Genomic DNA, 17,545 nt, shown 5'->3' with positions numbered 1-17,545 from the left:
AAAAGGAAGTTGAAATAATGATGTCAACATAAAGTAGACATATGGTCTATGTTAGTTATTCACTATTTTGAGTGGTAAGATTATTTGTCTCACAAGCAGAAAATTTAACATTTTGCAAATCGCTAAATTTTCCATTTTTTCACGATATTTTGGTATTTTTCACAAAAAAACACAGACTGTATCGACGAAAATTTACCACTAACTTGAAGTACAATGTGTCACGAAAAAACAATCTCAAAATCACTGGGATAAGTAAAAGCAAAAAAAAGTTATCCCCACTTAAGTGAGACATGTCAGAATTGAAAAAAAGGGCTCTGTCAGGAAGGCAAAAACAGGCTCTGTCAGGAAGGGGTTAAGGGACCGGTCAGTGATTCACTGGACACTAACTGAGGGGCGTCTAGCTTAAAATTAGTCAGTTAAGTCACTTATATTTCACATGGCTTGAACTCGATGGACAATTATCATTTTTCAACCTTACAAACTATTTCAATAATCCTGATCAGTAATTTGAATCCAAATGACCTGATCACCCCTCAGATTTGACACCCACGGTCCCTGCTATTTCAAATTGGATCCAGCACCATCCCTACCAGGAGAATTATACTCCCAGCGGATTTGATATAACCATCAACCATCTCCACACTCCCAGTGGGTGCAACATTTGGGATACCCACACATCCATCCGAGGCTTCGATACATCTGGAGGCACGCCACCCCCTTAAACAAGCCCGGCTGAGATTACAGAGGTTCCAGTGTTCCCCCAAGTACCATTTTCAAGACCCATCTGGTACCACATCCATCATGGCTGTGAACTAATTATTCCTCACAAAGTGAACTGGCCCCTCACTTTGCTACAACAATACAGGAGAATCCAATATCTCCAGGTGTGGATCCACCCATCCAATTCCACCAACAGGATTCCAAACACAGGACCTACCAATTGGACTGGACTTTTCATACCGATCTAAGGGTGACTATATCATCAGTGTCATTTTTAATAATTTTTTACTGTTATTTTTAATTTTGTCTCTATTTAATTTATGTAAGAGATTCATAATAAATTGTACAAACTCTTTTTTCATCACACACCTGACCATTTTTAATTGATTAATCCATCATAAATGTTTACACCATTTTATATTATTTAGTGCAGTCAACCACCTCCTCTTTTGTTCTCCATTGTATTGGGGTTGACTCCCCCTTTTCTAGACTGCTGCTTCATTAGCCAAACCTACTCAGACATCAGCTCCTTTTTGTGGATATTCATATCCCCTTATTTTCTTAGGACACACAGGTACCTGTTGAGATTAGAGAAGTGAAGATTTCGTAGAAGGTACTGTAGGGTTTCTTTACGGTCAGGGCAGTTTTAGTTTGTAATTCTCTGCCAGAAGTACTGTAGTGTCGGCAGACTCAATAAATACATTTAATAGAGGGCTAGACAAATTTATAGCAGAGAAAAACATGCAGGGTTACACCCATCAGAGTAATGTACATTAAGGGACCGGTCAGTGATTCACTGGACACTAACTGAGGGGCGTCTAGCTTAAAATTAGTCAGTTAAGTCACTTATATTTCACATGGCTTGAACTCGATGGACAATTATCATTTTTCAACCTTACAAACTATTTCAATAATCCTGATCAGTAATTTGAATCCAAATAATATATAAATAAATAAATACAATAAAATAAAAAACCCGTACTCTTACAAAAAGCAACATAAAGCCTGAAAATATATAATACATAAACAATACAGTCTATATGGAATGTCAAGTGGTGCTGTAGTACAGTAAAATTCTCTCTGCGCTCTGTGGTTGTGGGAATGAGTGACCCATAATGTATTTCATAAATGTAACACAACAAAAACACCCTTTATTAAGGGTCAACCGATTTGCCTTACTGGATGTTACAGGCCTCCTATTGGGTGTATATAACAACTCCTTCAGATTTGGACCTTGATAGGCAATCAACAACGACAGGATTGACTATATTCCACCACGTTTGGGCCATACAGTAAGCCATAATTGCCAATTATTTTATATGGAGGACAGGGTGATATGTACTGTAAATTCATGTCAAATTTGATGCCAAGCATTATGCTTTCTGGGTTCTGCAATAACTTTAAACTCCATGGAGTGTCATAACACATATTTTCCATGCCGATTACCTTCAAAAACTGTGTGCAAGTGTACCTAGAAATATTGTTTTTGATGGCACAAGGTGGTCACACCACATATTGATGTGATTTAGATTTCTCTCCTGTACACTCACTTTTTTTATATAGTATACTTAAAAAGATTGACTTTGGTGGTAGAATTCCCTTGAAAAACTGGATTTTCTTTTAATAAATTTCTTTTTTTATATTGACTGTTTCATAATGTTTATGTTAAGAGTCATAGTTGGTTATATGCTCATTCATATTTCAGGATAGTTTGGAGAAATCAGTTCTTTTGATTTTCCAACCTTTTTGTTGCTATTTTCTATAAGATGGTTGGAAAATCTTTTAATCAATTGTATTTAGATAATCAGGATATTTTCTTATGTGTAGTTTGTTTTTAATCTTTAAATCTGCCAATTTGTTGTATTATCCAACCACCTTCTTGATGTTCACTTGTGATATCTAACTGTTAATTGGATTTTAAAGTTTTGCTATGGATTTGGACATTATTTGTCCAAAAATTTAAATTTAAGAAAATTATTTCAGTTTCATTGCAGTTAAAAATAAATTGGTTTTTAAAATATTTGAGGAAATATAAAAAAAACACTCATCATCTCCCCCTATAAAGAAAATATAATCTATAATGCAGATCCATCATACAAGGTTTGCCCCCTCTCTTCTGTATAATTCAATGACCTTTATGTCCTAGTAGTCAGTGAAAAAATTACAATACTGTACAATGCTGGGGCAAACCTGGTGCCCATCGCTGTCCCAACTTGCTGTAAATAAAAAGTGGCATTTAACTAAAAATATTTAAATATCATCCAAGATTAATGTCTGGTGATCATACAGATCACTGGACTTTAACAATTGGGTTGATAACTAGTACAAATGAGAGTACTAGATGTGAGCTATATGGTTAATCACATATCCTCAATTTCTGGCCTTAGAAAATAAATTATATTCTTGTTTTAATGAAATCAAGGTTCTAGCAATCCCAATAAATCCTTCAGAATACCAACTTTTATACAGCGGTTCCTCCAGCATTTCCTCCAACCTCAGCCTAGTGCCTCAGCTTCTCCACAGTCACTCTGCCCCATGGTAATACAAAACACACCTTCTAATGGCACAGTACAAGGTAAACAAAGATTGGGCCATTACTAGTGCAAGGTTTACAAGTACCCTTTAAATAGCATACACAGCCCACTCAGCCTCAGTGCAGCAACAGTGGTAATCCGTCCACCCCTGAAATTCAATAGATACACTACATCAACCCTCAGAACAGTGGCCTAACAATAGCACCTGCACACCCTGTGGTGACTTGGTAGTACTGGGTGACTTGTGGGTGTTTCGGGGTCTATGGCGGAGTCTATTGCTAACACTATCAACATTAAAAATGCCCCTGAGATAATAATTATGGATGCGAGAGGAGGCAGTGACCAATATTGGGAGGGACATTTTTAATGGTTCAGATGTGACAGACACAGACTCTGGCAGCGGTAGGAGGTAGGGTGAGTCGACTGACAATGAGCAGGTACCGTGAGGGTGGGGTTTTTGAGGGGTGGTGCATTAAATGTTTTCCAGCAGGGCAGGGGGTGTGGTTCATTATTTATAGTTATGCCACTGCTTCAGAAGTGATGAATGGCATGTATACCTTTAAGGTACTTTATCTCCATTCTATTTTATTTTCCATGTGATATCCACTGAGCCAAGAGATACTTTCTGTTATACAGGACACTGGATTAGTGGGTAGGAGGACTAGAGGGAGAACCACGGAACGCTGCCTGTCTATGGTGTGCACCTACAGCACTCTCTGGTAGGCAGACATATTTTTACATTGGACAGTGTCCCGTTAGAGTTGCTATTCTGTATTTTTGAGCATTGGCTGTATGGTGCTTGCTGCTGTACATCTTATTTAGTCCCTCTTCTAACTGCTGGAAAGACTCATATTTCTCTCAGCCAGTTGCTTTATGCATCCATGGAGTGGAATCTGTGTGCATGTCATGTGGTAAGGATTACTGTCGTTACAAAGTGCCTTCAGACTACACTGTGCCATGCAACCAATGGCTGGCAGAAATGGGCAACATAGTAGAAACGGGTCTCTCTATCCCTCCCAGCTATTAGTACCTAAACCCACAAAACATTCACAGCTTATATAGTAAGACACCCAGAGCAACTGTTATCTGTGTAACCATGATATGTACTAAGCACCACTTCACTAATACACCAATGTTATCCAATGTGAATTTTGCAAAGAGGTGTCTCTGTTTCAGATTGCCGAGATACAACAATTGCAGTATTAGGGTTCATGCTGACTCTATGGCAATAAGTACAATAACATCAGTGTCACCCATAAACACGTTTATTCAGAATATACAGCACAAAGTTCTATTTCAAGTGAAAGGCTTGAGGATAAACATGAGATGAAATGATCTGTATAATAATATTATGCTGCAGCTTAGTTGCTGGCCAAGGTGCTGGAGATCCAGGAGTTGTAGTTGCAAACCTTGGTGTAGACACCGGGGTAGTTCCTCAGGGCACATCCGTATCCCCAGGAGACAACACCCTGGAGCTGTCCGTTACAGACCACGGGTCCACCAGAGTCTCCCTGAACAGAGGAGGGAGATTGTTAGATATAACGTCATGATGGCTGCTGGGTAGTTACAATGCTGTCTACTCTGCGATCATGCCACTTGTATACATCACACACACATTATAGTGATACCGTCAGTACTATAGTGATACAGCAGGGACATTACCTGGCAGGAATCCTTGCCACCCTCAATGTAACCAACACAGATCATGTTGTTGGTGATCTCTCCTGGGTAGGCGTTGCTACACTGAGCGGAGGTCAGGATGGGGGCGTTCAGGCACTGCAGCTGGTTTGGCATGCTGGCTGCAGAGAAACACATTCAATTTAGTCTATATTCTCCCATCTTATACTGTACATTGCTGTAATATGTCATCATACGTCCAGTATTTGGGCTCCACAATATACCATATCCATTCTGTTGTAGGAGGGAATGCATTATTCTAGTGGGAAATGTTCCTGAATGCAGTATAATTGCATTCATTTCTTCATATTATACTATTAGACTTTATTTCTGTTTTAATATATTTTTCATCCTTAAATAATATTTATTTCAGTAAGAAATAACTTCTGTAAACAGATTAATTGTGCAAGTAATGGACTTTGGTTCTGTAACTTACTGCCGCTGCTGAGAGTGTTTCCCCATCCGGAGATCAGACAGCTGGTGCCGGCGGCTGCGCAGCCAGAGGGCAGAGATGCAGTCTTGACGTAGGCGTTGAGGGTGGCGGGGGAGGCGAGCTTGATCAACCAGATGTCGTTGTCCAGGGTTCTGGAGTTGTAGCTGCCATGTCTGATGACCTTGGCGGAGTTGATGAACTGCTCGGTACCCTCACTTGTGGCGATGTTATGTTCTCCCAGTCTGACCTGGACGCTCCTGGATGAATGAAAACACAGGACAATGAGACAGAGAAGTATAAATCTGGTTCCTGAGAAAAGTAAGGCATTCTGCAGACAATGGTGAACATGTATCCTTTATCGGAATTTGACCATTTTGACAATCTATACTATGAGGAATAAGGGCATCCAGCAGAAGAGATTCCTTCAACTGCATACAAAAACTCAATAATCTTCACTTCTTGTAAGATCTCACGAGCAGGGCCCTCTCTACTCTCATGTTATTTTCATTCTCTTACTTAAACCATCTACAATGGTACCAAATCCTGTGGTTTTCTGCCACCATGATACTTATATCAGTGTCCTCTGCTAATGCAGCGATGGCTATGTGCCCTGTACTTGTCCTACACTGAATTTGTTGTTTCCTAATTTGCATTCTTGTTTATGTACTCTAATTAGGCACTGTGGACCTTTTGATGCCATATAAGTAAAGCATTATTGTAATAATTATAATGTGGCCCTTCTGACAGCTGCTTCTCTCCACAACTATCCATCCTCAATGCTACAGCCCGGCCGGCTCATTGTCCTCTCTAAACACACTTTGAACACATTCCCTCTCTTACAAGCCCTACACTGACTCCTCTTCCAAATCCAAATCAAGCTTTTCACCCTCACTTACAAAGCCTCACCCATTCCTCTCCCACCTACATTTCTGATCTTATCTCTCTTTACACTCCCTACCGCTCTCTTCGCTTCATAAATGCACACCATCTCTCCTCCCAACTGGTTATTTCCTCCCACTCCTGCCTCCAAGATTTTTCCCATTGTGCTTCCAACCTCTGGAATTCTCTACCTCTCCCTCAGATTCCCCACCTCTCTACAAAAGGTTAAATGAGCTGTCCAGACTGAGTTCTTCATCACACCCAGCCATCTTTCATTCTAAGCACTCACACTGTCTACCCCTTCTATGTCATCCTATCTCTATACTTGATGTGGCTATGTGTATACAGTATATCATGTACCTGTCCTACATTGTACTGCATGTCACCATCTTCTTGTATCACTCATTTGTTTATGTATTTATTAGCCAATGTGGAACCCTGATGGCACCATATTAATGAACAATAATAATACTAATAATACTACTAATTATAATTAATCACAGAGCTACAATGTATCATTAGTAAAATGACAATGTTAAAATACTAAAATCAGATCTAAGACCAGTATCTCTTAATTGTAGTGTTAAAAAAAATAAGTCCAACAAAACTACCTTTAACAGTGTAATAATTCACTAATAGGAGTGATACAAATGACCTACAAGTCTACAATCTCTGATGTGCAGGTCACATCTAAATAGCCAAATAACCAGCCTACCACATAGCTGATCAATGAACTAATTAACCACATCCAACCACCCAACCAACCAACCAACCAACTGATCACTAAACCAACCAACCAACCACCCAAGCAACAAGCCAACCAACCAACCACCCAACAAACTGACCAACCAACCACCCAACCAACCGACCCGCCAACTAGCCATACACAGGGGTGCCGAGAGAAGTGGGAGCAGGTACAGTTTACCCAGGCCCATGCCTCCCAGAAGAGCCCTGGTCTGGACACACATTTTTTTTAAATTGGTGGCGAGTGCGCCGGAATCAGCTGTTCAGCAGCGGCATTGGTAGTGCGGATGTGGGCAGACGTGGGCTGGCGTGCTGGCAGCAGCATCACAGAGGTCCTTCTGAGTGTCGTTCCACTCTCTGACTCCAGGGCGTAACTTGGGAGTTTACCGTGGCTCGGCGACAGGAGGACACTTAGGGTTAGTAGTTCTTGGGTGCCGGGAGGAACTGGGTCAGAGAGAGGCCACCACAACGGGTGTACCACCCACTCTGCAGAATCCAGCCGGCCGCCCTCCCCACATTCCCACCCCAACCGCCACCAGCAGGTGCCAGTGCCATATCTCCAGCCCAGTACTCCCAGACCTGGTTCCCCACCCACGTCCACCCATGTCCAGGTCACTGTGTTCCAAGGAAGGTGGGTGGGTGGTTGCTCTGTGTCTGCTGCTTCCCTGCATGCTGATGGGGCTGACATCCGACTCTGCATGTATCCCCTGGCAGAGCATGTACTGTAACTCCATGACAACGAGAATGTTAACCCCTGGCAAAGCATGTAACCCATGTCCGAGCATATAAATCCATGGCAACGAGCATGTTAACCCCTGGCAGAGCAAGTAAATCCTGGCAGAGCAGGTTAATCCCATGGCAATGAGCATGTTAATCCACTAATTTGCAATGAGCATTACGGTGTGTGGAATAAAGTGTAATGGGCATTATGGTATGTGGTAAAATATGTAATAGGTATTACGGTGTATGGCATAATGTGTACTTCCCACTACAATGTGTGGCATAATATGTAATGAGCATTATGGCACGTGTTATAATATGTAATGGGTGCAGTGGCGTAACAACGGGTCCGCAGAGTGTGCGGGGAGCTACGTCCGTGGGGGCCCCAGGAAGTTGTTGTACTGGGGGGGGGGGGGATTTCTCTTGGCGGCCCTGGCCATACAACAATCCATTATGGACACTGTCTACGTGATAATGGTTGTACTTACGCCTTGTAGCAGTGAGCAGCGGAGACCACCCACAGGCTGGTAATGAGGGTTCCACCACAGAAGTGGTATCCAGAGTTCAGGGACACCTGGTAGGGAACAGCGTTCTTGGTACAGGTGTACCCTCCGACGATCTTATCATCGTCCTCAAAGGCAGCTGTAAGAGAGGACACTGACTAACACCACGGCACCATTACCCAATATACCATACCATTGTGCCACCTACCACCAGAAGCACCAGGGTATCTGTAAGTGAATGATACTCACCGGCGGCTCCGAGGAGCACACAGATCAGGAGAAACTTCATGGTGGAGAGATGTTCAGTGAGTGGTTTGTTGGACTCATGGTCCCTATTTATATGTTTTACCTCCCCGCGTGTACATTGCACAACGTGTCCCCGGTTAATGTGTATAGAATATGCTCTGCTATCACTTGTTTGCTTCTTTGACAGTGGCCTTGACTGTTATCTCTATTCTTAGGAAAGTCAAACATGTTTTAGACTTTTCTTTTCAATATATATTTATTACTTATTGGTCTTCAACTTCTTATATGTGTGTAACAAGTTTTACATTTTTTGGGACAGAACTCTATACTTTACATACAGTATGTATTGATTTTGCAATATGTCTTCTGTATAACACATTCCAAACACTGATAACTAATGAACATGTCGACTTATTTCATGTGTGGACCTAGTGACTGTCGAACTTTAGTGGTGGACCTAATGACTGTCGACCTAAGGAGCCTGGTTGCAGGATCCTTGTGGGGCAGCAGGTCATGCTGTACCGGACCTGCTGCGCTGCTATGTGTGGATGTAGCTTTACTATGTTTCATGACCTCCTGTGTATGACCCAGCCTGAATTTGGACCTGTTTTGACTACCAGATTCTGACCTGGCTAGAAGACCATAGTAACATACAGATGGAGCAAGCTCTTATTAGAGCTGTTCCTGGAGATTCTATCGCAAATCGCTGCTGTGCGCCATCCACCAGAAAGGGGCGCATGCACAAGAGATGCTCCCATGCCCCCTTTATGATCCACCCCACCTCAGCCCTCTGCCCCCTCCCCGCGGCTCCCTGTTGCTCACCCGTAGCTCCATGCACCCCACCTTAAACCTGCCCGTCTCTCCATGCTCATGTGTGTGACCCTGTCAGATGCAGCACCTCTACATTTGTACAGGTTGAGGTGAAGGATGCTGGCAAAATGTGGTACACATGGAATGTTATTGTAAGAAATAGGTATGATAATCGTGCTTGGCGCCAAAGTTTAGGATATAACAGGGTTTATTGATACAAACACAATTAAAATGTTAAGAACATGTTAAACACAATACAGTGTGTAAACACACAAAACACAAGAAAATATTGGAAGTATTAAAATATTGGAAGTGTGAATCTTCTTACCCCTAAGGGTATTTGGAGCCAGCAAGGATGGAATATGGCAGGATGCAGTCCGGATTGTGCACAGCACAGTTGTGTAAAGTATTTTTCTGAGAGCCGATTCTCCAATCTGTTTTTTGGTGTTCTATATCCTTACTTGGGGAATTGACCAAACCCTGAATCGGCTTCTCTTCAAGGGAATAGACTCATATAAAAGAGCTCTAATAGATTGACCTAGGTCAGTCTCTTTTCCGATTCTATTTTTGTGGTCCAATTGAGCTGCTAATATGAGTTGTTTCCTTAATTATAATGATAGACTTGCTCGGAGACAAACTATTTTTTCTAAATGGGATCAACCCAGTGATGATAGTAATTCCAAGAATGTTAATGTTAATAATTTGAAGGATGATTTTAATCTTTTCGAGGATCTGTTGAAATCAGAAACAAAAAATTGGTTGGATGCAACTAACCTCCAAAAATATCTAGATAAAAAGATGATCCCCAGGGGACTTCGTCTTTTTAAACCTTCAGTATTTGGTGAAGATACAGCATTCCAAGAAAAATGGGACACAACTCTTGACAGATGTTCATTTGCACTTTTGGAGTTAGTTATTGAGTATAGGATACAAAAGACAAAATCCTTTGAACAACAAATAGAGACTCTAAAAGGTAAATTAGAACCATCAAGCAATAGTAGAGAATACAAGGAAAGGGACTCAGCCACTATGGATAAAATAAACAGATTTGAGCAGAATATAATAGATATGAAATGTAATAAATTTCAAAGAGATCTAGAGGATTACAAATCTGGGAATATCAGAGCATATAGGACTAAGAATAAATCCAAACACCAAATAAGGGATTATCCCCCCCAAAAACAATCAGATAGAGTTCAAAATATGAGAGTAAACGATAAAGGGACAAACTATAGGGAACAAAGAGACCAACCATATAGAAAAAAATCCTATCGGTCTAACCAAGGAAGAAGGGACCAATATAAAACCAATTCGGCATCAGACAGAATAGAAAGAGATCCAGGAGCCAGACCTAAAACTAACATATACAGTGAAAAGAATGAATCAGTTTTTTTTAGAGAAACAGAATTACCAGACAGGGAAAAACTACCAAGACGGGACTCCCAAAAAGAGAAGACTCTCAAGTCTAGAGGGGGAAGGGGGGGCAAGAAAGTGGAATTAAGAAAACAGAAAATTAAAGCACAAAGTGACACAAAAGGAGAGAATAAGGAAAAAATTATTTTTAACTTATCCTCTAAAATTTTGACCCCCGAAGAAACCAACTTACTAAGCAAAGGTCTTAAATTTTGCCCCTCCACCCCCGCAAATTTATTTTCTCTATTTGTAGAATTAAATAGATACATTCGTACACTCTGCAGGCAGAAGTATTTTGCAAATAAAAAACTTGATAATTGGGAGAAAACGCAATCCCAATTGTTTTGGATAGTCATGATGACATTAGCTACACTTTTAGCCCTTCTAGATGAAAATCTGATAACAACAGAAGGTGAAAATCCTTAAAAAAATAAGAAAAAATATTTTGACATTGATACATCCTCAATAAAACATAAATCAGATTTCTTTCCGATAAAGGCAAAGGGAACCCACATAGAGAGTTTTTACAAATTAACTCTAGATGATTTCAAAACATTATGTTCAACCAATAATAAGAGGAAGAATTTTAGTGATAACCTAACCAGAGGGAAGAAAAATCTTCTTGAGAAATTGATGAAAGATAAAACAGTAATAATAAAACAGGCAGAAAAGGGGGGGGGGGGGGATTATTATACAAGATAGAATCGACTATGTACAGGAAGCATCTAGACAGTTGGACGATGTCAGTACTTACCGCAGACTACTTACTGATCCAACTCTGGAATTTACCAGAGAATTAAAAACTTTACTTGATCAAGCCTTGATGATCAATATTATATCAAAGGAAGAATATCGCTTCCTATATGTGGAACATGCAGTTATTCCGGTTTACTACCATCTTCCAAAAATTCACAAATCCCTCACATCACCCCCGGGCCGTCCTATTATTTCAGGTGTTGGGTCTTTGTCTTTAAATCTTTCTCACTATGTAGATACTCACCTCCAACCACGAGTTCCCACACTAAGGTCATACATCAATGACACAACTCATTTTCTCAATTTAATCAGCCAAATAAAATGGAAAAACTCTTACGCTTTTATGACTCTTGACATACAGAGTTTGTACTCTAATATTCCCCACATATTGGGTGTAGAAACTGTGGAGAAGAGATTGGGTTCTGATAGTGACCTCAGTGTATACCACACTAAGTTTATTCTGGATTCTATTAAGTTTATTCTTAGTCACAATTATTTCATATTTTTGGGCACCTTTTACCTTTAGACAATGGGGACGGCCATGGGGACCAGGTTTGCGCTCAGCTATGCCAACCTCTACATGGGGTAGGTCGAAGACCAACTTGTGTGGAGGGGCGGCTGGGATGCAAACCTGGTCCTGTATGGCCGTTACATTGATGACCTATTTATTATTTGGGATGGGGATTTATCCACTGCACTTTCTTTTGTTTCACATTTGAATTCAAATTCCTTTCATCTCAAATTCACTCACACTTTTCACCAGAACACGATAGACTTCCTGGATATCAGCCTGACAATCAAAGACGGTCAAATTCATACCTCCAATTTCAGGAAAGAAGTTAACACCAATTCCTATCTGCATTTTAATAGTATGCATCATCCATCGTGGAAGAAAAACATTCCCAAGGGACAAATGCTTCGGCTAAGATGCAATTGCTCCAACTTGGATTCTATTGAGAACCAAGCTTGTGATCTGGGTAAAGCCTTCATTTCAAGAGGCTATCCCGAACATCTTGTAAAAGGAGCGATAGAAGAGGTCAGGAATTGTGACCGTGTCTCATTATTGAGGATGGATAAAAATAAAAATACAAAAAAGAACAGTGAACAGGAGGAAAACAAAAATAATAAATTACCTTTCATTTCCACATTCAATTCACAATATAGGGAGATTATAAATATAATTAACAAAAACTATAATATCCTCAGACAGGACAGTACACTTTATAGTATATTGCCCAACAAACCGACCTTTATCTTCAGAAAGAATAAGTCTTTGAAAACCCTGTTAGCCCCTAGCGAACTGAAGGAAATTACTGAAACAAATACAACAGACATAGCCAATAACAGCTGGCTAAATTCTAAACCCAATGGATGTTTCAAGTGTGGGAGAAATTCCTGTATCACCTGTAACTTTATCCAAAACAAAACAAAAACAATAATGATTGAAGGAGATAAAAAACCTATGGAGATAAGAGGCTTCATAAACTGTAACACGGATTACGTGATTTATTTATTGTCCTGCAGTTGTGGACTAAAATATGTGGGCGGTACTACGAGACCCTTACGTGTAAGGTTCCTGGAGCACCGTAGGAACATTCTTAATAAAAATGTACTCCATAGTGTCTCCAGACATTTTATCGAATACCATGAAAGTGATCCAAAACATTTAAAACTTCTGGGATTAGAACATATCAAAGTTACGAAACGTGGAGGCAATAGGTTCAAGACCCTTTGCAGCCAGGAGATATTTTGGATGTTTAAACATAATTCATTATATCTGAATGGCCTTAATGAACAAATGGAACTTAATGTGGTTCTCTAGAGAATCCAAGAGATCTATAAAGACTGTAATCATGATAAGTTTTGCTTTTGATTATTACAGGGTTACTATATACTTTGCCTTTAGGGTTTAATTACCATCTCTCTCAGCCTCTAAGCCGATGAAAGCTATGTATTTTCTTTGTTTACTGTCTCTTTACAATGATTTGTACCATGTACCTCCGTAACCACTGTTTGCAAAGCCTGTATGCTGTACCATCACTAGTTGCACACCCGTTGAACAACAAGCTGGCAGGGTGTGCCAGCTTTGGAAGAAAAGTGCTACAACCAGTCGAACTCATGCTTCAGTTGCCATGAAAATAATATTATTACTGCTGCCTTTGAGCAGCATGATCAAGATGGCGCCGCTGATGGCTGCCTAGGAGCTGTGCAGCTCAGCCAAATATGTTCCATGTGTGATAACTGTACTGTCTCTCTGCTTGTATTGTTACCTACCTGGCTGTTTCTGTGACCAGTGGCGCCGCTGATGGCTGCCTAGGCGCTGTTCAGCTCGGTGGGTATGTGCTCCCTATGTGATAACTGTACTTAATGTTACCTTCCTGGCTGTTGCAGCGACCAGTGGCGCCGCTGATGGCTGCCTAGGCGCTGTGCAGCTTGGCCAAATATGTTCCATGTGTGATAACTGTACTGTCTCTCTGCTTGTATTGTTACCTACCTGGCTGTTTCTGTGACCAGTGGCGCCGCTGATGGCTGCCTAGGCGCTGTTCAGCTCGGTGGGTATGTGCTCCCTATGTGATAACTGTACTTAATGTTACCTTCCTGGCTGTTGCAGCGACCAGTGGCGCCGCTGATGGCTGCCTAGGCGCTGTGCAGCTCGGCGGGTATGTGTTCCCCACATGTAATGTCTTAATGTAATATATGTAATGCCTTCACCCCCCCACCTTCATCCCTGCTTGATGCTGCACTGTAAATCCACAAAAAATTCCTAGTGTGCGCAAGCATACATGGCCAATAAAGTTGATTCTGATTCTGATTCTGATTATCATTAATACAGCTGCTTGTTCCAGGACCCATTAGGGTTCAACATTCAGTGTTTCTCCTTCACCTATTGTTATTGCCTTTTCCTTAAAAACTAATAAATAATATTGGAAATATTCTCTCTCTGTCAGATAAGTTTAAATTTAGCATGATCATTTCTATTAATTATGGTCAGTTACCTATTTCTTGCTAAAAGCTAAAAAATAATAAAAATCAAAAGTCTTGTATATATATATATGGGATAAAATCCGGCCAAATAGCACCAACATGTACAGTATAGCATACCTTTACAGTTTGATATGTTTTAATGTATCCAAACAAGAAACAAATAAGGTTTCCCCCTTTCTCCCCCCCTCCCCCTATTTTCCCTGTCTGAACACTACCATTAAAAGTCCAAAGACGATTATGTACCTCATTTCTCCTTTTATATTTTCATAATCATAATGTTTATATTTATATTATTATTTTTATTTATTATTATTATTATTTTCTTTCTTATCTTTATTCACTCATTTTTTATTATTTTTTTATTTATATACTTAAATCTATCTTATATATATGTGTATATATTTTTTTTCCTTTTTGATATACATAATTCATGGTATACACCTCTTAGTGTATAATTCTATAATTGGTCCCGTCCTAATGAATGATCTCTACTGAATGAACTCCATCATCTATGTTTGCGTTCCATTTAAAGTCAAAAGAGCATCTTGGGTTCCATTTACGCATATATCTGCGCTCCATGGAAGCAGGAAATTGGGCATACTGTGTTCCATATAGCCGCAGTACCGAGTGCCGGAAGTGACGTGACGGCAATACAACAGGTCACCCAATAATGCCGGAGTAGTGACGATATGTAACTTCCGGACTTCTGGGACACCGCAATTGACCAATATTAAAATTTTTAACATATGATAATATTACCATCTAACGAAACGCCCCTGGTGGGATACGGATAAGTGCTTCTTTACAAGTTAAGACGCATTAGCATGACCCGTCGCTATGGTTACCCATATATGACGATAGGAATAAGAAGCCGGAACGTCACTTCCGGTTTCAGCAAAACATAACATTATTATTATTATAATTTTATTTATAAGGCGCCACAAGTGTTTCGCAGCGCCGTACAAAGGAACAATACAGGGAGACAAAACTTGGCATAACATTGAATAAATAACAAAAATACAGTACAAATAAAGAGCGCCACAGTTCAATACACATTACAGCTTAAATGTAAGTAGTGAGGACCCAATCAACATACAACTAGAGGCTTGAGGCCAATGATGGAGATGAGTATGAAGATGGTCACTGAGTTGTTGTTGTTGTTCTATGTGATTATAAGTGATCTACTGAATACATTCTGAAATGTCATGCCAATACTACTGCCCAAATCTATACTGAGCACCTTTAGTAAATAAATGTGTATCTAGGACATTTCTACTTGTTAATAAATAATGACATTGTTAACCCGGAAGCAGTTAGACCGAAATAGGTCACACTGTGTCCGTCTTTTCTTTATTTCTTCACCTTTTTAAACTTTTAATTTTATTACAAATCTATTTGAATATTACTTACATATATAGTCTCCAAGCAAATAGTAAGATTTGTTTTTAATGTATCTAGAAGTACATGCATCAATTATCTATGCAAATTACCTACACAGGAAGTAGGGTATATAAGTGAGCATCCTGTTTGAGAAAATACACCTTGATAAAGCTGTGAGCCAACACAGCGAAACGCGTTGGTGTTTGCTGGTCACTATTGGAGAGAGACTATCACCAAGTCCCCTAATGAAGTGCTGACCACCTGCTCTATTCACATCTGATCCTGTCCTAAAGACCGTTCCCTTGAAACCGTGCAGAGCCTAAAGAATCCTGATTGCCAAATCCAACTGGAAGGACATCCCGGGCTGGCTACCATATATCATCTTTTGCCAACGGGCACACCTCCTAGGCAGTTACCAGGACATACCATCATATGGCCATAAATCACACGGACGCTCTCTGGACTTTTATGGACACAAGTTCTTGGATCAGTGCAGGTCCTATCAACACCACACGGGTGACAATACAAATACCCCAGCTCTCCCAACAGGTCCATTGCTAGTTATTGTTTTTATATTTATTATTTTTCTTGTGTTTATTGTATATATGTGTATGAATTTATTTATTATTTATTAAATAATTTTTATTGAATTGATGCAAGCATCTGAAACAGTATTTTTCTGAGCGCCGATTCTCCTCTCTGTTTTTTGTTGTTCTATATTCTTACTTGGGGAATTGACCATCCCCTGAATCGGCTGCTCTTCAAGGGAATAGACTCATATAAAAGCGCTCTAATAGATTGACCTAGGTCAGTCTCTTTTCCAAGTCCGGATTGTGCACCCTGCTTGAGGCTCCAAATACCTTAGCACTGGGTTGGTCCTGATTGGTCCTGATTGGAGCCTCAAGCAGAGTGCACAATCCAGACTGCATCCTGCCATATTCCATCCTTGCTGGCTCCAAATACCCTTAGGGGTAAGAAGATTCACACTTCCAATATTTTCTTGTGTTTTGTGTGTTTACACACTGTATTGTGTTTTTCATGTTCTTAACATTTTAATTGTGTTTGTATCAATAAAGGGTGTGGTATGGGACTCCGACAGTCGGGATCCCGACAGTCATTATCCCGACGTTGGGATCCCGACTGCCCAGAGTCAGGCAGCATGGCGAGTGCAAAAAAGCCCCTTGCGGGCTCGCTGCGCTCGCCACGCTGCGGGCACGGTGGCTCGCTACGCGAGCCACCTATTCTATTCTCCCTCTATGGGGGTCGTGGACCCCCACGAGGGAAAATAGCAGGTGGCCGTCGGTCACCCGGATGCCGGCGTTTTGACAGTCGGGATGCCGACGTCGGGATAATGACTGTCGGGATCCCGACTGTCGGGAACCCATCTGGCACCCTCAATAAACCCTGTTATATCCTAAACTTTGGCGCCAAGCACGATTATCACACCTATTTCTTACAAAAATTTCCATAACCTGAAGGTCTGAGGGTGACCTTAGTGATAATCGTTAGGCAGCCGAAGGAGGCGCGCAAGACCGAGTACCCCCAAAAAACCATAACCAATTATGAAATGTTATTGGTTGCAGGTCCTTTAGCAATTTTGCTTTGACTTGTCAGGTGTCACGAGAGAATCTACCATAGAAATAAGGAAAATAGGATTACAGTATGGCAAATATATCACAAGATGATTGGCTTGTTATTATTTATGTTATTATTTTATTTTTATTTACAGGGCCGCTTGTTACGAG

At 40.6% G+C, this 17,545-nt stretch overlaps 1 protein-coding gene across 2 annotated transcripts in view; it reads right to left on the bottom strand.

Moving 5' to 3' along the window:
• Positions 1-4,568: 4,568 nt before the first annotated feature.
• The window catches only part of LOC146009469 (trypsin-like), a 74,270-nt gene continuing 61,293 nt past the window's right edge, over positions 4,569-17,545 (bottom strand). Inside the window, exons 1-5 of one of the 2 annotated variants that reach the window (XM_083149886.1) lie at positions 8,460-8,505; positions 8,196-8,349; positions 5,368-5,621; positions 4,917-5,053; positions 4,569-4,765 (exon numbers count right to left, since the gene is read on the bottom strand). In XM_083149886.1, the coding sequence (XP_083006012.1) occupies positions 4,616-4,765; positions 4,917-5,053; positions 5,368-5,621; positions 8,196-8,349; positions 8,460-8,499 (735 nt within the window). In that variant the 5' untranslated portion in view covers positions 8,500-8,505 and the 3' untranslated portion in view covers positions 4,569-4,615. Of the gene's footprint in view, positions 4,766-4,916; positions 5,054-5,367; positions 5,622-8,195; positions 8,350-8,459; positions 8,506-17,545 lie in introns of those variants that run through there. The other variant, XM_083149888.1, reaches the window with a different exon arrangement.

The sequence above is a fragment of the Crinia signifera genome, chromosome 6, assembly GCF_055691185.1.
Source record: "Crinia signifera chromosome 6, ASM5569118v1, whole genome shotgun sequence".
NCBI classification, from domain to species: Eukaryota; Metazoa; Chordata; class Amphibia; order Anura; family Myobatrachidae; genus Crinia; species Crinia signifera.
Note: the sequence above shows the minus strand (reverse complement) of the source record. Positions and strands in the feature narration are given on the sequence as shown.